Here is a 20209-nt window from a genome sequence, read left to right as displayed (position 1 = left end):
AGGTGGGGGGTATAAGCTGCCAGAGTTCAAAGCCTGGGGTGTAACAGAGCCAGGGCTCAGGGCCATCCTTGAAGTCAGGATGGTGACCAGAGTCTTGGCCCTACATACCCCTTTCCTAGGGACCTGGCTGGGTAAAAGGCTGGGTGTGGGGAGCTTCCTTGCTTCTTTGTTCTGGGGGCCTGGCCCAGGGAGCCTATAGGGGAAGATTCCTGGTGCCAGCAGGCAAACATATGAAACATTCCCCTGGGGATGTTCTGAGCAGAGGGGAGCACCCCCAAAGACTCATCAACACTAATGCCTCATTGCACTGGCCCTTTCTCAAGGGAAAGAAAGAAAAGACAGCAACGGTTTTCTGGGAATGGAAAAGAGCTGAACACTGAGTTTTAACACCTGCTCTGCTACCAGCTTGGGATGTTGGCCTTGTAAATTACCAGTACTTTTCTATGTTGGCCTAGTAAATTACTTTTTTAAGCTTTAGACTCATCAGTTAAATGAGGATGCTGATTCCTACTTCAAAGGATTGTTGCTGGTCGAGAGTAGCTGCTCTGTATATGTCTATCTCTGATGTGACCAGATCAGTCCAGGGGACAGCCAGGGTCTCTAAACTAAATCCTCTGTGTCCTCCTGTGTCTTGAGAAAGTTAGAGAGAAGGAAGCAAAGGTGAAATCATTATAACATTTTTGGAGCACATATGTTCCAGGTAGGTAGGTACTGGCTTCACATATATCATCTCATTTGACTCCTAAAATAACTTCAAAGGGAGAGGATTATAGCTTTATTTTATAGATGAGGAAGCTGAGTGACCTGAAAATAGTGGGGTGGGGATTAGAACCCTAGGGGCCTGTGTCCCTTCCCATCCCTATACCATTTTGAGCCCAGTTTAATCCAATTAAGGCAAAGAGATGAGCCAGAAAAAATGCAGAATTTTCTAGAGCAAAATATTTGCATGTGGCAGACATTAACTACAGACCAATGACAGAACCCAAATCACATGCACATAATATGCATACTGCCTAGGGACCTTCCTGGACTCTGGAGTAAGTTAGAGGACATACAGCCTGAGATGAAGGTGGGAGCCCAGCCTGGGAGAGGCAAAGGAGCAAGGACTGGGCACCTCAAAGAGGCCGCTCCTGCGGATACAGGAGCTGGAGCAGGTGATCATGAGGATCAGCAGCAGCAGGAGAGCCACACCGGTCGGGGAGGCCAAGCCATGGACCCAGCCAATGCCAGGTCTCGTGGTGAGCAGCAGTTCCCAAAACTGGAAGGGGCTGGACTCAGACTGAGCCTGGAAAACTGGAGACAAGCACAAGACAAACTCTTCCCACTCCACCTTCCCTTTGTGTCTCCAACTCTCCCCATCAGGTACCCGTGCAAACAGGGACTTTTATCCAGAGTTCTGGTTGTCAAGGGCACCACTTCTCCACGCATTGGGCAGGCAGGACGCACAGGGGCTGGATAACTGAGTGGTTTGTAGAAGGCTCAGTTCCACCATCCCCCCACCCCAGGCCACTCACCAAAATTCACAACATGGGCCACAGTGTGCACGAGGGAGAGTCCAAACACCATGTAGCCCATAACCTGGTGGAACTGGATGTTCTGGTCCAGGGGCAGGACCTGAGCCAGCCATGTGGTCCGCAGCCATGTGAGGCAGCGCCTGAGCATCAGTACCTGGCAGGGCAAAGGGGCAGAGAGCTCCATCTGGCTCTCTCTCTCTGCTTTGTTCTCCTTTCCTTGCCTCCCTCTGAACTAGCTGTGCTTCCTGAAGGGGCCTCATCACCATCTGCCCTGCCCCCAAGTCTTCGCTGCTCTCCTGGGTCCACAGCTGGTGTCTCCAAAATAGGGTTTCCAGGAGTGGGGTGGGAAGAGAAAATGTTACAGAATGCCTGCTATTATTACTTTAATCTAAACACACGAGAAGCACATATGGTTTTACTAACAATTAATATCTGTTTTGACTAGGTGCCCTCATTTAGTCTGCATGTCAGATGGGCACCTGTCATGTACGATTCTCGAGGTGTCCTAGAGAAAGACTTGGCTCTCCAAGGGGCTTTTACAAGGGCTCCTTCACTTGCTCATTTGCTTTCAATGTAATTATGTGCACCCAGATATCTGGACTTGCAGATTACATCATCTGATTTTAATTTTAAGCTAACTTCCCCTCACTGAAGTGACAAGTAGCTTAAAAAGATACACTGCAAAGAAAGTGAAGACTGGAAATAGGGTCGATAATGCAATAGCAAGATACCAAAAAATGAATCATGTGTCTCTCACCCCCTGTATGAAATCTTTGTCCCTGTTATGAAGTTAAAAGTACAATCCACTCTGATAAGAAGTTGATAGTATCAAGGAGAGTGTTTGGACTGGAATGTACATTCCTGACCATTAAAAATGAACCTTTCCTTCACTGAACAGCGTGGCTCAGTTGGTTGAACATCGTCCAGCAAAGTGAAATGTCGCCAGTTCAATTCCCAGTCATGGCTCAACCCTAGGTTGCTGGCCCGGGGTGCACCAATGGGGTGCATGTGAGAGGTAACCAATCGATGTTTCTCTCACATGTTGATGTTTCTCTCCCTCTCCTTCTCCCTCCCTTGCCCTCACTCTAAAATAAATAAATAAAATCCCTTATAAAACCCTCTCTTCGGCTTTCTACTTTAACAAAAATGAACCTTGGGGTGGGGCCAGGGCCAAGGCTGAGGCAAGGGTGGCAGGGGCAAGTTTGCACTGACTGGGCTGGTGGTAGAATGGCTCTGCTCCTGGCAGCAGAGTTCACATCAGCCAGATTTGGGCCTTGAGCAACTCCTTCCAGGAAAGAGGGCCAGTACAGCTGCTCTTACAACCAGAGATCTTGATCCACATTGATAGATTGGAGTATAGGTGGGCCAGCCATCCTCAGACATCTCACTTAGGACAGGCATTGGTGCAGGTAAACATGGCTCACCTCCTCGCACAATCAATGGGCTGGTCCTACACCCAAATGTGGCAGATAAAAATTGGGAGGCATGTCCCAGGGTTCCAGTGCCAGAAAGATAAGTCTCCATAACTTCTGGCTGTAAAAATCAATGAGGATTGAGGCTATGGAAGTCCTAGGCAGTTCATCTTAAAGCGTCCACATACAGACTTAATTGGACTCACTCCCTCTGAGCTCCAGCACAGGGGCAGCAGATTGAAAGACATCAGAGACATACAGGAAGGAACTGAATTGTCTGGCATCAGGGTGGGAGCTGAAGGGCAGCTTCCTCCCAGACAGAAATGCTGGCAGAGGCACTATTCCTTTTCTGAGCCACCCCTCACCACAGAGCTACAGAGCTGGCAGGTGTGCACCATATCTGAGACTCCATCAGCCTGGTTCACACTGTTTGCCCCACCCTGATGATTCCCTGATCCCCTTCCCCACTCAAATTTTGGAGGATTTTTCATACCAATGGCTTGTCTTAGCCCATGCTTCAGATTTTCCTAAATTCCCTCAAACAAGGCAATATCTGGCTTCAGAAAGTTTTCTACCTCTTGCTAAGTTGCCATAGGCCTAGCACCAGCACCATCCAGCCTGGGTTCACAGCTTGGCCTCACGTGGGCACCTCCAAGCCCAGCACAAGTAGCAGCCATCTATAGATCTCTTTGTAGTTTATGCTGTGTGACTCCAGACAGAACACGGGCAGTGGCTGATCTTGGATATGACAATAGAAATCAAAGCTCAACTATAATTGGAGGTTATACACAGCCCACATGGGTGTGCACCTTGAGTACCCACCATGAGTAATAGGGGAGGATATGCCACTGGACCCTACAGGACACCTAATACCTTAGGCAACTATACCAAGCCTGGGAGATGTAGCAGCTCTACCTAATACATAGAAACAAATACAAGGAGGCTGCCAAATGAGGAGACAAAGAAACATGGCTCAAGTGAAAGAATAGAACAAAATTCCAGAAAAAGAACTAAACAAATTGGAGACAAGCAATCTACCAAAAGCAGAGTCCAAAACACTTGTTATAAGGATGCTCAGTGAGCTTAGTGAGAATCTCAAGAGCATAAAAAAGATTCAGTCATAAATGAAGGATGCACTAATTGAAATAAAGAACAATCACAAGGAAGCCAACAGTAAAGTGGATGAAGCTGAGAATCATATCAGCAATTTGGAATATAAGGAAGCAAAAAACACCTAAACAGAACAATGAGAAGAAAAAAGAATCCAAAAAAATGAGGATAGTGTCAGGAGCCTCTGGGACAACTTCAAGCATACCAACATTTGCATCATGGGGGTGCTGGGAAGAGAAGAGAGCAAGAAATTGGAAAACTATTTGAAAAAACAATAAGAGAAAACTTCCCTAACTTGGTGAAGGAATTAGACAAGTGTGGAAAGCACAGAGAGTCCCAAACAAGGTGAACCCAAAGAGGCCCACACTAAGACACATCATAATAAAAATGCCAAATATGAAAGACAAAGAGGGAATTTTAAAAGCAGCAAGAGAAAATCAGTTTATTTTCTACAAGGGAGCTCCCATAACAGTGTCAGCTGATTTCACAAAAGAAACTTTGCAGGCTAGAAGGAACTGGCAAGAAATATTCAAAGTGATAAAAAGCAAGGACCTACAACCAAGATTGCTCTACCAAGCAAAGCTATTATTTAGAATCTAAGGAAAGATAAAGAGCTTCCCAGATGAGAAAAAGTTAAAGGAGCTCACCATCACAAAACCAGTATTATATGAAGTGTTAAAGGGTCTTCTTTAAGAAAAAGAAGATAAAAAACATGAACAATAAAATGGCAATAAATATATATATCACAATTGAATCAATAAAACAAAATAAAGAAACATACAGAACAGAAACAAAATCATAGATACAGAGAATGTTTTGATGGTTGCCAGATGGGAGGGGGAACCAGGGAGATGGGTGAAAAATGTGAAGTGATTCAAAAGTACACATTGGTAGTTACAGAATAGTCATGGGGATGTAAAGTACAGCATAGGAACAGTGTATCCAAGGAACATATATGCATGGCCCATAGACATGGACAATGGTGTGGGGATTGTGTGAGGGAGGGCAAAAAGGAAAAAACTGGGACAACTGTAATAGCATAAACAATACAATGTAATTAAAAAAACAACAACCAAAAAACTGAACCTTGTCTATTGTTATATTATTGTGCCATAAGTCTATGGCTTATTATAACAGGACATGCATATAATTATAAGTAAATGAGCATATGTTGGGTGATTGGAAGAATCTTTCATTTTGTTTTGTTTTGTTTTAGTTGTAGAAGTGTGCAAAAACACTTGGTGACCTCATTCCCTGGCCAAGAGGATCAATCACATGATTCCTTAGTCTGGCATTCAAGGCTCTTGAAAGTTTCTCTCTGGTTGAAGCCCTGCCCAGGAGCCAGTTCACCTCCTCTGGATCCACCATTGTTTTGTTGTGAAGATCAAATGGAAAGTGCTTAGCACCCTGATTGGTACACAGTAAAGTACACAAAAATGCCAGCTATGCTATTTGTATGTTGTATGACTATGGACAAGTCATTGCCCCTCTCTGGGCCTCAGTCTCCACCACCGAGTATTGACCCTGATTTATAAGGTGCCATCCTGCCCTGGCACTCCAGTTGTCCGCATATGGATCGTTTAGTCTATGAGGAGCGAACATCAATCCCCCTGCCCACTTCCTTGCATTGTGCTCTGCGATCCCTACCGCGATGAAGCTGCAGTCAAAGTTGAGGCATTGGCCGCAGCCCTTGGCCACCATGACGCTGATGCCGAGGGCCCGGTGCGCACTAGCTGCCAGTGCAAAGAGCAGCACGTGGAGGGCCATGTAGGTCGCCAGGCAGAGCAGCTGGCTGCGGTGATTGTGCCAGTAGGCAGAAGTCAGTGGGCGAGGACGGTGCAGGCGTCGGGGCCGCTGGGTGGTGGGGGGTGTCAGCCAGTGGGCAGCACTGCGAAAGAAGGATGTGGTGGGACGGGCTAGGTAAGGGGGGAATCATCAGGGCTGTGATGGGGACCACCGGAATCTGAACCTAAAGACCCCACTCCCCACTGCAGCCCACTGGCACTGTTCAGAGCTTGGGACAAACCTGGGTCTGTTAATTCCTATTTATATTATTTCTCCACAGCCCTTATTATACTTGTACTTCTCTACTTTATGTATTTGTTTATTGGTATAAATTACGTGTCTCTCTGTCTGGAGTGCAGCCCCAGCAGGGAGCTGCCGTTATTCAGAACTGTGCCTGGTACATGGCAGCTGCTCAGCCAAGGTGGGTAAATGACCACGTTTGCTAATTAGTTGTGTGATCCTAGGTATGTTACTTCCGGTGAAAAAACTTTAATTTCCTTTTACAAGCATACCAGTGCTATACAATGCACTGCTATAATTGTAAAATATCCAGCACATAGTAGGTGCTTAATACTGTGAGTTGATTCTGAAGAGACACAGTAAAAATTGGAGGCATGACTACAGCTGTCCCCTGCGAAAAAGTGGGCAAGACTAGGCTGATTTGGGTTAGGGCGCGGCAGGGCGGGGCAGGGCGGGATGGGGCAGGGTTGATCTGAAGCTGGGCCAGGTGGGCTAGGGTGGGAGTGACTAGGGCTGGTCTGTGCTGGAGTAAGCTGGGCGTGGCTGATCTGGGGTGGGGCGGGGCTAGGCGGGGTTGAGGGATCTCAGGTGAGCTCAGGCCACTCTTGGCACCTGGAGTCTAAACCTGACACGTCCAGTGCACGTGTGCAGGAGACAGGTACCTGATAGTCAGGTTTTCCATGACCCCGGGGAAGCACTGCAGCTCATCTCGTAGCTCATCAAAGGTGATGTCCCCGCTGCAGTCCTTGTCCGCAGACTCGAAGAGCACCAGCGTCAGCTGGTCTAGCTTCTCATCAGGCAGCGAAATGGCGCTCTCTTGCATGCACGACTGAAGCACTGTGCGCAGCTCGTTCACATCGATGGAGCCATTGCCTGTCTCAAGATATGATGAAGCCAAGTGAGGGCCTGCCCCCGGACCCCACTCTGACCTGCAGGCACCCCTGCCCTGCTCAATTATTGCAAAGAATGGTGAACTTTTCCTGTTTGTCCACTCAATCTTCCTGCCAACAAATTCCCTTACCAGGTATAGATCAGACAGAGAAAGAACATGTGTCACCCTCAGCTCACAAACCATCCATGGCTTCCTATTGTCAAGCTCAACAGAGATAAACCTCTCTCCAAACATAGAGGTTCTTTGGCCTTGATGCATGCCCCTCTTTAAGTACCACTCAACGTCCAAGGCCAACTGTATGGAAGATTCACTACTTGCTTCATCTATAAGAAGTTGTGTGCCCAGAGTCAATTATCCAGAGACAAATTGTTGATAAGGTGATAGTGAGGGATGAGTTCCCTGTTGTTTCCCAACTTGTAGCAGGCTCTGCTCACCCATGTGTCCTAGAGGCCATGGCTAGGCACTCAAGTCCATCATGTGGCCTATGTGAAAATGAGCAAAGTGATATGAAAAGGAAGCCAAAATTATCAACTGAGAAGAGATTTGGGGCATTTTTTCCCCATATATATTTTCGTTCTCCAAAAACAGCAGGACCCTTGATTAATGATTTGTTGGCTCTCTTGCTTTGGATATAGACCCACATATAGCACCATGCTTCTGCCCCTTACTACCTGTGTGATGGTGAGCTATAAGTCCTTTGTAGTAGTGAATATTATTTTGTTCATCTTGAAAGTGGGGATAATAAATCCTTCCTGTCAGGATTATCTTCAAGGATGATTGATAATAATTAATTATAAAGCACTTAACATAGTATCTAAAAGGAAGTAGTTGCATATAAATGGAAAGTCTTATTGGTTTTGTGATCATCATTTGGATCAAAGCAAAAGCCTGTAATCACATTATAGAGCAGAGTCTAACACATTCCTCTCCAGCAACACCTCCTGTCCCCAGCTATCCTAATCAAGAGCACCCATGCAACGGGTTTCAGTCCTCATCCAGAGCTCCAGTCCCTTCCCTGACCCCCTTCACACCCTCTTATCCATCCAGCTCTATTCTCTCCTTGGCCATTTGCAAATCCAGAGTCCTCCTTCACAATTATTATTGTGTACACATTCTTCTTCCTTATTCTTCTGTTCTTCTATTTCACTGACCCTAAAAACATCCCATCACTGGGTGAATACAACCACCTGTTTTCTCCTTTTCTGCACCAGGCCAGCTAAGTAAACTTTGATGAAGAAAATCACTTGAGAGGGCAGGAATTGTTTGATCCCTGGCCACAGCAAAGCCTGCAACTTGCCCGACAGTCCTCTCCTGCTCCTCTAGTAAGGTCACTCCTGGTGTCTGCAGGGACCACTTCTCACCTCCATGCCCATCCAATCAATTCCTCCTTGACTCTCAGTGAAAACCGGAGCCATTGGAAGGGAATGCCCTCTAGATCTTGCTGTAAAACTACAAACCTCCTTAGACCTGCCCTGCCCTGTCTCCCTCCCCACCTCAGTCTGCAAGAGGAGGAGTGTGTTGCTTCCTTCTGTTATAGGCTGATCTCTCCTTCTGAGGTCATCAAAAAAACCCAGGTGTTGAGCCAAGCAGTCAGTGAAGAAGGTCCCATGATGACTGGAGTGGGATCTGAGGAAGGTGCCCAGGAAGGAGCATGGTCAGCTGCCCATGGAGTGGGCAGACAGGCAGGTCAACTTGGTGGGTAGGTTCCAGGACTGAGGTCTGACTAGATTCAGTCAGGTGGGAATGGGAGCTAAAGAAACTCTACAGGCCAGAGGGCCTTGCCCAGCAGCAGGTCTGCAGGCAGATTGTGGTTTTAGGATGGAAATCCAGACCTGTGACTCCCCTGCTTGATAGTCTTCGGCTTCCCATTGCTCATTTTACTGAGACTTCAAACCATGGCCTCTGGGGCCAGCATAGTCTGGCCTCATTCACCATTCCAGTCTCATTGAATGCCTCTTTCCCATTTCAGCTTCATTTGTCCTTATGATAACAGGCCTTCAGAGACCCTTTAAGCTACAAAGTCATCAAAGATGCAAAAACCAGGATGTTGATTTCAGTGTCATTTACAATGTACAATGAAATTCTCCATTTTGGTAATAGGGTTGGAGTAAATACTAATAAATAACAGCTGGCACCTATAAAGGGTGTATCCCATGCAAGGCACCGTTCTGAGTTTAGATAAATTAACTAATTTAAACCTCAAATCAACCTCATGAGTATGTACTATTACAGTAGTCTCTCTCTATATCGCAGTTCACTTATCATGGCCTCACTATATCGCGGGATTTTTAAAAATATTATATTTAATTATTTGTCGTGGATTTTTCACTATATCGTGGGATTTTGCGGTACTGTATACGTATGTTGTTAAAGTTACATAGGTTTAAGTCTGTAGAATATGTTTAAGAACATAAGTAGTGTTTGTAAAAGTGTGGAAAAGGTTAATAAGGGGGTGGGAAAGGTTTATAAGGGACTGGGAACAGTTTATAAGTGTGTGTGAAGGGTTTATAAAGCCTTAAAATATACATAAATACTAAAATAAATGTAAGGCTCCTACTTCGTAGATTTTCACCTATTGGGTGGGAGGGTCTAGTATGTAATACCTGTGATAAGTGAGGGAATACTGTATTATGATCATTACTCTCATGTGATAGGTGAAGAATTCAGACACAGAGAAGTGAAGTGACTTGCCCAAGGTCACATGATTAGTAGCTGGTGGAGCTGAGATTTGAACCTAAGTAACGTGGCCTCAGAGTCAGAGATCTTAACTGCTAGGCTATGCCCTTTGGAACACAGGATCATCAGATATGTACGGTGGAATATGACACAGCCACTAAACTGATGCTATAACTACACTAAGTTACCACTTCATACCCCTAGGATGGCTATTATTTAAAAAAAAAACAAAACAAAAAAAAACAGTAAATAGGGTGCAGTTCCATCCTGCATGTCTCTTCTGCACAACCGAAGTGGTTTATCTCCATTCCCTTTCCTCTCCTGCCTAAGTGCCCATGGCAGGCACCATGACATGAGCCTTCTGAGGCCCCATAACTATCTTTCAATTGTGAACTCAAAGCCAACAAAGATTATCACTTAAGAGAGAATAATAATGAAAATGAGCACCAATTATCTTTATACACGGTCCATTCAGGGGATGGTGCAAAGGATGAATTGCACATTGTTGAAGCAGAGGCAATGAATTCTGAAGGTAGTCCAGTTAAAGTAACACTGGCAATTTTAAAAATGTCTGGGCAGCCAATAGTTTCCCTTGGTGGCTTTGAAATAATACCACCTGTGGTCTTACAGTTGAAGTGTGGTACAGGGCCTATGCATATTAGTGGACAGCACTTAGTAGCTGTGGAGGAAGATGCAAAGTCAGAAGGTGAAGAGGAGAAGGATGTGAAACTCCTAAGTGTGTCTGGGAAGTCTTCTGTCCCTGGAAGTGGTAGCAAGTTTCCATAGCAAAAAGTAAAATGAAGAAGAAAAAGAAGAAAGAAGAAAGAAGGAGAAGAAGGAGAAGGAGAAGGAGAAGAAGAAGAAGAAGAAGAAGAAGAAGAAGAAGAAGAAGAAGAAGAAGAAGAAGAAGAAGAAGAAGAAGAAGAAGAAGAAGAAGGAGAAGAAAATTTTGAGGATGTGGAAGCTGAATAAAGAGTTCTAGTAAAGAAATCTATATGAGATACTCCAGCCAAAAAATGCACAAAAATCAAACTAGAATAGAAAAGACTCAAAACCATCAACACCAAGATCAAAAGGTCAAGAATCCTTCAAAAATCAGGAAAACACTCCTAAAACACAGAAAAGACCTAGTTCTGTAGAAGACATTAAAGTAAAAATGGAAGCAAGTATAGAAAAAGGTGGCTCACTTCCCAAAGTGGAAGCCAAGTTCATCAGTTATGTGAAAGATTGTTTCCAGATGTCTGACCAAGAGGCTATTCAACATTGCTGGTAGTGGAGGAAGTCTCTCTAAGAAAATAGTTTAAATGGTCTGTTAAAATTTTCCATCTTATTTCATTTCCATAACAGCTGATATCTGGCTGTCCTTTTTATAATGCAGAGTGAGAACTACCATGACTGATAAATGTTATTCAGGTTCCATTGCCAAGAATGTATTGTCCAAAATGCCTTTTTAGTTTTTAAAGATGGAACTCCACCCTTTGCTTGGTTTTAAGTATTTCTGTATGGAGTGTTATGATAGGACATAGTAGTAGTGGTGGTCAGACAAATGGAAATGGTGGGGAGACAAAAATACATATGTGAAATAAACTCAGTATTTTAATTTTTAAAAAACAGTAAATAAAAAATGATGGCAAGGCAATGGAGAAGTGGGAACGCTTGTGCATTGCTGGTGGGAATGTAAAATGGTCTGTGGAAAAGAGTATGTATGGTTCCTCAAAAAATTAAAAATAGAATTTCCATGTGACCCAGCAATTCCACCTCTGGGTATATGCCAAAAGAATTGAAATTGGAGTCTCAAAGAAATATTTGTACACTCCAGTTCATTGCAGCATTATTCACAATATTCAAAATGTAAAAATAATCCAAGCTTCTACTGATGGATTAATGAATAAGCAAAATGTGGAATATACGTACAATGGAATATTATTCAGTCTTTTAAAAAATCAAATCTTATCACCTAGTACAACATGGATAAACCTTGAAAACATTATGCCAAGTGAAATTAGCCAATCACAAAAGGGCAAATATTATGTGATTCCACTTACATGAGATATCTAGAGTAGTCAAATTTTAAAGACAGGAAGCAGAATGGTGGTTGCCAAGGGCTGTGGGAGGGGCAATGGGAGTTAGTGTTTAATGAGCACAGAGTTTTGGTTAGGAAAAATAAAAGATTCTGGAGATGGTGGTGGTGGTTGTGCAAAACAATATGAATATACTTAATGCTGCCGAACTGTACACTTAAAATAGAGTGGTAAATTTAATGTTGTGTGTATTTACTACAATAAAAATGATGTTATAAAGCTTTATAGTCTTTCATGAACAAATGTTCATATTGTTTAGTAATAAAGGTAATATGTATAGCATAATCCTGTTTTGTTTAAAAAATGTGTGTGGTATGTATGTGTGTGATTGGTTAGAAGACAGTATAGAAAAATGTTATGGATAATTTTTGCTCTCTTCTTTAAACCATTTTGTTTGTCCATAATGTTCACAATGAGCTTGTATAATTATTGTTATAAAGAAAGAGCAACAAAGAGGTTTTTTTTCAAACACAGAAAAAGACAAAGGAAAGCTCTGGTTTCTGGTGAATTAAATCAAGGGCATTTCTCTACTGGGCAAGTCTTCCCTTCTCCCCCACCCCCCATGTACAAGAGGCCAGGATCAGACAGAAAGATGGGGGGAGTGGAGCTCATCAGCCCCATCTGGAGAAAACAGTCCTGTGTTGGTCATACCACTGAGACAGTTTGATTCCCCTTGTCCCCTTCCACTGAGTGTCCCCCTTTCCCTACAAAGAGCCCTTACCATCAACGTCATACACCTGGAAGAGGAACTTGAGTTTGTCCATGGAGTTGCCGTGGATGAGCAGGGTCAGTGCTTCCTGCAGCTCCTGGAGGGTGATGGTGCCACTTCCATCCAAGTCAAACAGGGCGAAGAATCTCTCAGCAAAGAAGGACTGTGGCCATAGAAGGGTGGGGACAAGCACAAGTGTGGTCCCAGGGCCTGGGCTCTGAATTCATTCACTGTGTGTGTGTGTGTGTGTGTGTGTGTGTGTTTATCATGGGGTGGTGGGATTCAGGCAGGATCCAGTTGTTATCTGCCCTCAAAGCCACACCACAGTGCAGTATCCATGGCCCATCTGGCCTCTCGAGAGCAAGTTTGGGCTCCAGGGGAAGAACTATTCAGAGCCCTGCAGCAAGGATAGACTTGTGTCTGGGGCTCAGGCCCCTTTCTGGCCCCTGGGCTTGGTCATTTGTGTAGGCTCTCAGTCCTTACATGCCATCACCCCCATCAGCCTCACAATCCAGACCTCTGGTGGCCTCTCACTCAACATGGGGAAAGGGTAAGACATAGGGCCCTCCTGCAGGCTATCCCAGGTTTTTCCATCTCCTTTGGGGTACCCCTAGGGATAAGTGAACATAGGAAGGACTTATAGAGTAGATGTCATTTGTCCTCTACTTGTTTAGGCTACTAACAGCCTACAATTAAGGCTTCTTCTTAAGTGCCAATTCACTTCATTCATTCATTCATTCATTCATTCACTCAACAATCATGTCCTGCATAGACTCTGCTTGCCAGGCCTGGTGTTAGGCACTGGACAGATATTAATAAGACAGGCTGGATTAGTGTCAGCTATGTTGTTCCCTGAATGTTTCCATCAAGGCAGGGAGAGAAGCCTGCTGGGTTTTTGTGTCTAAAGAAACCATGAGTTCACATGAAGTATGAAGTCAGTTATGGATAGTCAAGTCTGCCTTGGCTTTACTCCTTTCCCTCTGGATCCATTGAGTAATGCTTTTATCACTCTCTACCATCCTGAAATGTCCTTTATCTTTAAATATTTTACAACCTCCTTTTATGATGGTAATATATTGTTAGGCAGAAGGTCCTTTCCCCTCTCCATAACTACAAAGAGGCAGAGCATTTAGAGTTCTTTGAAGTATCCCAGGTAGGAGCAGGTGATGGGGCCTCCTATCCAAAAAGGGGCATTCAAATGCTCATTGACTGGCCCTTACCAAGGACATAAGCCACCACCAGATGTCAGTCCAGAGGACAACTGGGGAGAATTTGGCATTTGCAGGCTCACTCTTGCTGTTTCTCTGCTAATGTCACCTGTTTGTCAGGCATGCAGGCTGTTGTGGAGATGGGCAGAGGACCCACAAAACTGAGAGTGGGCTGAAAATGGTGTGGCAGTGCGGAACGCCTACATCCTGGGAGGAGGCTTCCATCATAACATCAACTGCACGCATGAGGCTAGTGGAAATTGTGAGAGCAAATCAATAATATTTCTTAATATTTGACAAGCTACTGATTCACAGCTTCATGTGTTGTTTTGAAGATTGCATGAGGCATAGCTACCAAGAGGAATGGAAGAGCCTCCAATTCTGCTTAGAGGTGGGGCCTCTGGCCCAGAGGAAACCCCGAGAACCCAAGGGAAAGTTTCCTTCCTCGTAAGGCACTGTGTCCTGGGAACTAGATTGCTCTTTGTCTATAAATGCAGAGTCACCACTTCTGGAGTGGACACTTGCCTCTTTTACATTCAGGGCTGTTTTGAATTCTTGCAGGTTGATCTCCCGGTCTTCTCCTGCAATCGTCTCAAACTGGTGTGTCACCCACTGAAGCCACTTGGCGTCCTCCTTGGCACTCGTGGTGCTGAGAGACAAAGGAGACAGGTTTATGGGTTTGAGATGGCCTAGGTCTTTAGTGATCTCAGAACCTCTGCCTTCCTCTAACTAGGACCATGGGCCTCCCGTGGGGTTGAATCAGCTTCAGCCATGGAAGAGGAGTTCCCCCCCCCACCCCCACAGGTGTTGCTTTATGTCTTTAAGAACTTGTCTCTTCCTTTCACCTACCATCGACTGGCCCAGGCTTGTGCGTCTTTAGGTTCTAGAAGGATAGGGCCTCGGTGAGATGAACCCCATCATGTTAACATGATGACACTCACATTTACATGACTGTTTTCCAAATACTTCCTACCCCCTACTTATTTTGGTCTCTGTGACAATCTGGTGGACTACAACATTTTATAGGGAAGAAATAGGCTCAGAGTAGTTGAGTAACTCAGAGAAATTTATTCAGCAGGTTAGAGACAGGGCTCAAATCCAAGGCCATTGTTTTTTCCATCACACCCCAGAGCCTCCACCCTCTTCCTGAACATTTCTAGTACAGCCATGCCAGGACTCAAGACCTCTCAGATCATGACCCTTCAGGTCCAGGGTATCTTCTACAATATCTCAAAGGTATCAGCTGTTTAAAACACTCACAGATGAGCTAGCAACCCTGTGATCTGAATAGAGATTAGTGATGAAATTAGGACATCAGGACCAAGTAAACCAAAAGAAGGCAGTAAGTGAGGATTTATAGCACCCTTTTGCCATAAATTTTCTTCTGAGAGAATGGCTTTTTCTATATCCCATGAGTTTAGTGTAACCTTAAATGATTTAGTTACAATCAATCCTCATTAGTTGCAGATTCCATATTTGCAAATTCACCTGCTTGCTAAAATTTATTTGTAACTGTGGAGAATCGCTTTGTGAGGTATTGGGAACTGTAGCCTCACTACAAGCCAGCCAGGCCTTGAAAGAGGTCTATAAGTCTTGATTGAAAAACTGGGAAGGCAAGAATGCAGGCATGACCCAAAAACTACTCCAAGGGTTCCCATGGGAATCGGACTTAAAGAATGTTTTCTATGCTTTGAAGCTTGCTTTGCTTTTCTTATCAGTTGCTTAACATAAATAGAATGTCCAAGATCAAAGACAAAAAAACATATGAAATCCTGCACCTGATAGTCATCTGATGCTAGAATGTTCACTGAACCCTGATCTAGAATGTTCACTGTGTTTCTTGCATTGCTATCTAAAATCAGTAGCTGTTGATAGTAATCAAGCATTTGAAGCTGACTGGTGATTTACGTATCCTGAATGTACGCTCCCATACATACCTTTCTCAGTAAAATCACGGGAAAAGAGAGTTTGGGGCTTTTCTCCTCTAGAGAGAACTGCCACCTCTTTTCCTCCCAGACAGAAATCAGGGTCCAGATTAACTAATTTCTCCTCATCCATGATCCCGAAACCTCTGCTGGACAGAGAGTTTCCACCGAGCTGGGGCATGCACCCACATGTAACCCGAAAATCAATACTTGTAGCACTTTCACGGTCATCGTGGACATGAGCGAAGCAGTGATTAATTTGAGTCTCCAGATGCACACCTTCACAGCTAAGGTTAAACAAGGTGACATTCTTACATCTTGTTCCAGGTCTCAGACTGTGAACGAGTGTCCTTTTCATGATCTACTTAGTACTTCATGTTTCACATACTTGTGTGTTCTGTTGGTGATTTTGCTCTTTAAAATAACCCCCTAGAGTTGTGCTAAAGTGCTGTCTAGCATTCTGTTCCTAAACGCAAAAAGGCTGTGATGTGCCTTATGGAGAAAAACACGTTAGATAAGCTTCATTCAGACATGAGTTCTAGTGCTATTGACTGTGAGTTCTATATTAACTAATTAACAATTTATACTTTTAAAGGCGTCTTTAAACAGAAACACCCATAAAACAAGGTTATGTATTGATCGTTTGATGAAAATTTGTGCCCAGATGTTGGCAAGAACCAAAGCCTATGTTTTCCCTAGCAGTTATTGTTCAGAATCCTCTACTCTTTGCAGTAACTTTATAGAACATAACCAATACGAACAACAAGAATTGACTGGACTTGCTGTGAGCACATCATCTAGATCAGATACTGGATTCTGTAGTGGACTACTTATGGTCCCAGTTTATGTGAGCTTTGTAAGGTCCAACCTTACAGGCTCTAGGAAGGCAATTTATTTTACAAAGATAACATCACCCAATCCCAGTGAAGATTGAATACAAAAAAGGGGGGGGGGACACTTTAGACAAATTTAACTTACAGAGATGCAAAACTCAAACTAAAATATAACCAACCTGAATTCTGAAGTGTACTTTAAAAAATAATAATCCCGTAATATAAGGATAGTCACTATTAAGAAATCTATCAATGACCCTCTGCAGCCCAATAGTGCAGTCTGCTAAAGAGTAGTGCCCCCCTTCACCCCCACAAAGAAAAGAGAGAAAAAGAAAAAAAATAAAAAAACAAGAAAAAACATAAAAAATAAAATAGAGTAGTGGTGCCCAAACTATCTAATAGATGCCTGTCAGAAACAGGGAGAGCATGCTAAAATGCAACTTTGGGGTGGGACCCAAGAATTTGCACAATTAACCAACACCCTGGGGGTTTGTGACCCATGCCAGGTGGTCCAGGCTCGCACCTGAAGAAATGCTGCCCTGAAAGTTAATCGCCCCTACTTTCTTCACCTCTTGGGACCCCACAGGAAGGCATTCCACAAAGCAGAGAGAACTCTGGAAAATTAGCTGCATGCAAGTGCTAACCCAAGGAGGGTGGAGACAGGGTATCTGGTGTTCACCTCCCTCTCTTCAGAAATGTTAGTGTGTCAGCCTGTAGAACGAGGAAGGTAACTCTGGGAAGGGGATGGAGAAGAGACAGGAACAGCTAGTGACAGGTAGGGGGTGAGGGTATGGGATGAAAGAGGGAAGCACCGAGGGAGACAGAAGTCCTGACAAGGAACTGAGGATCTTCAGAGTCCAGAGCTCCAGGGAATGATGCGTTCACAGAGGCCAGAGTTGACCCCAGTAGACCAAGATTTTAGATCCAGCCTTGCTTCACACCAACTGAGTAACTCACTTACTGCACTGTAGTTTCCTCAGCTACGAAATGTGATAAGCATTCCTCCACCCAAGGGCTGCCCTGAGGACCAAATGAGAAGCTATTTGGGAAAGTGCAACTGGCAAGCGGTGTACAAATGCTAGCTCTTGTTATTAGGCTGATTTGGCCAATTTCTTATTTTACAGATGAGAAAACAGACCCAGAGAGGACTAGTAACTTACTCAAGATGCACAGCTTGCTAGTAACCCAGCAAAAGCAAAACTTAGGTTTCCTAACATCCATCCCAAGCAGACACAGTCACCCCTTGTTGATCCCCCAAAAGGCAAAGAACCCTTGTTTTTCCCTTGTCTCTGGTATGGAAAACTTGAAAAATAATCCACTCACCCTGTGCAGCCTTCAGAATCAGGCTGGGCTGACTTTTCTGGCATGCTCATCCTTACTTCTGTCTTCTGGACAACAGGTGCCAGAGCAACTACTGACCATACAGCAGCTTGTGTGGTGGAGCCCACGGCTCACTTCTCCCCAGCTCCTCCTTTTCCTGGCTTTTCTAAATAGCTGCTCATATCCACAGCCCCTGTGTCATCCACTTAATGAGAAATACCAACAGGGAAGTCCAGTGCAAGGGTGGGACAAGACTTTCACTGGGAAGAATGTTGGCTATCTTTCTTCTGGCCCAGCATCCTCCACTCTCCCTCTCTCAAGGAGAGAGTGCAGGTTAAGAGCTCTGGAAATGTACCATGGGAAAAATTACCAACAATTCGAGGCAAGCCCTACTTGGTGCCAAAGAGCTACGTGAGACTTCACTGATCACATTAATAACAATTACCAGCAAAAATGTTGAGGCACTTACTCTGAACTGAGCACTGTGCTAAGGACTTTACACATATTGCTCAATATACTACACAACACAGCCCTACTGATGGGCATTAACATAATCATTCTACAGATGAGGGGGGGGGGTGAAATAACATGTCCAGGTGGCTTAGCCGGGATTCAACTCATGTTGGGATGACTGGAAACTGTGTTTAACTATGCAGGGAGCTAAACTCAGCCCCAACATATATTGGAACGGTCATAGGTAGATTTATGAGTCCAAGGGACTTGGAGAAGAAAGGAGGTCTGCAAGCTCTATTTGTTAAAAATATAAGTTATACAATTACGTAGATAAGACAACCCTGTAACTAAAATTCAAAGTGTTTTTTATTTATTTTTTTGTTCTGCCTGGTAACAGATCAGCTCAGGTTGATAATCCTAGATATCTGTTGAAGATTAGGACATCATACTGGTGATTTTAAATGTCTGATAATTTCAAAATCAGAAAAATAATTTTTGTTTAGAAGAAGTTTGGCAGAAGAAATTTCTCCCATTCTGTGGTCTATTTGGGGTACTTTAAAGGGCTCCTTAGTTGGTAGGCATGTCAGGACTCTTGAACCAAGAGGTACTCACCAGAAGCCCCTTTGCTGTCACCCACATACTCCTCTGCCCACAGGCTCAAGGGTTCTCATTTGGGCCAATCCCAAGGCAAGATAAGGTCTGAAGAACTGGGGTGATCTGCAGATCTCTGGGAATACTCTCATTCTGACTTGGCAAGTGATTAACTCCCCTGGGTTCAGATGGTTTAAAACAGAGAATCAGGCCACCTCCCTCCCTAATGGGCTTTAATGGCCCCGGGGGGTAACCAGGACCTCAGGCTTACAGCTCCTCTCTCAGATGACACCAGGCCTCTTTTCTGAGTCAGACCATGGTGATGGGTATCCTCAGTAAGGATTAAAAAAATAAAGAAAAACAGGACTTCCGGTTAAGGTGAAGGCATAGGCAAACATGCTTTGCCTCTTTGCACAACTACAGAAAACTACAACTAGACTAAAAAACAGATATCACCCAGAACCATCACAAAATTGAGCTGTATGGATATCTGACAACCAAGGATTTTAAAAAGCCACATTCAGAGTGGAGATGTAGAGGCAGACAGAGAAGTGCAAGGAGGGGAAGAGGTACAGAGACCTTGGAGTGGTATGGAGTGGTATGGAGTGGCATGGAGAGGCAGCAGAATGGGCAGTTCCACATTCATATGTGGTGGATAAAAATTGGGAGCGATACCCCAGGAGTGAGGGATCCCAGCCCCAAACCAGTATACCCAGCCTAGGGTTCTAGCACCAGGAAGATAAATCCCCATAACTTCTAGCTGTAAAAACAAGCATAGGGGAGGGGTAGAGCAGCAAAAGAAACTGCCGGATTCTCAGGAAACTCCTCTTCAAAAGTCCACATGGACTTAGGAATCCCACCCCCTCTGGGATTCAGCACCAGGGCAATAGCTGGATGGGCACAAGTAACATGGGGAGAAAGTGAAGTGACTGGAAACAGGGTGGGTGCTCAGAGACAGCTTCCTCCTGGACAAGCCTTCAGAAGCCAAGCAGAGGCATCATTCCCTCTCTGAGTGCTCCCCTATACAGAGCCACAAAGTGGTGACACAGGTTGCCCACCCTGATGATTACCTAATGCTCCACCCCACACAATTTACAGGGTATGCTGTAAATTACAATTACAATTACAAAATAGGCAGGGAAACGTTAAGAATAGTAGAGGATTGCAACAACATGGATGGAACTAGAGGGAATTATGCTTAGCGAAATAAGCCAGGCAACGAAAGAAAAATACCTTATGCTATCACCTATTACAGGAAACTAATGAACAATACAAACAAATTAGAAAAATTGAACCAGAGGTATGTAAACAAGGAGTAGACTAACAGTAACAAGGGGGGAGGCGGGAGGGAGAGAAGTGGTAAGAAGGGGAAGGGTCTAGTCAAAGAGCATGTATAAATGACCCATGGACATGGACAACTGGGTGGGGACTGAATGTGGGAGAAGGGAGGGACAGGGTTC

At 44.4% G+C, this 20209-nt stretch overlaps 1 protein-coding gene and 1 pseudogene across 1 annotated transcript in view; one reads left to right on the top strand and one right to left on the bottom strand.

The window, feature by feature from the left end:
• The window catches only part of NOX5 (NADPH oxidase 5), a 30206-nt gene extending 12423 nt beyond the window's left edge, over nt 1-17783 (bottom strand). Inside the window, exons 1-7 of the mRNA XM_090272043.1 lie at nt 17709-17783; nt 14153-14276; nt 12432-12582; nt 6724-6934; nt 5684-5924; nt 1515-1668; nt 1115-1293 (exon numbers count right to left, since the gene is read on the bottom strand). Coding sequence (XP_090128169.1) covers nt 1115-1293; nt 1515-1668; nt 5684-5924; nt 6724-6934; nt 12432-12582; nt 14153-14276; nt 17709-17758 — 1110 coding nt within the window. The 5' untranslated portion in view covers nt 17759-17783. The remainder of the gene's footprint in view (nt 1-1114; nt 1294-1514; nt 1669-5683; nt 5925-6723; nt 6935-12431; nt 12583-14152; nt 14277-17708) is intronic.
• Nucleotides 9985-10920, top strand: LOC150016713 (nucleophosmin-like; annotated as a pseudogene).
• Nucleotides 17784-20209: the final 2426 nt, after the last annotated feature.

This window comes from Furipterus horrens, unplaced genomic scaffold (assembly GCF_987537825.1).
Source record: "Furipterus horrens unplaced genomic scaffold, mFurHor1.1.pri manual_scaffold_3, whole genome shotgun sequence".
In the NCBI taxonomy this organism is placed as follows: Eukaryota; Metazoa; Chordata; class Mammalia; order Chiroptera; family Furipteridae; genus Furipterus; species Furipterus horrens.
Note: the sequence above shows the minus strand (reverse complement) of the source record. Positions and strands in the feature narration are given on the sequence as shown.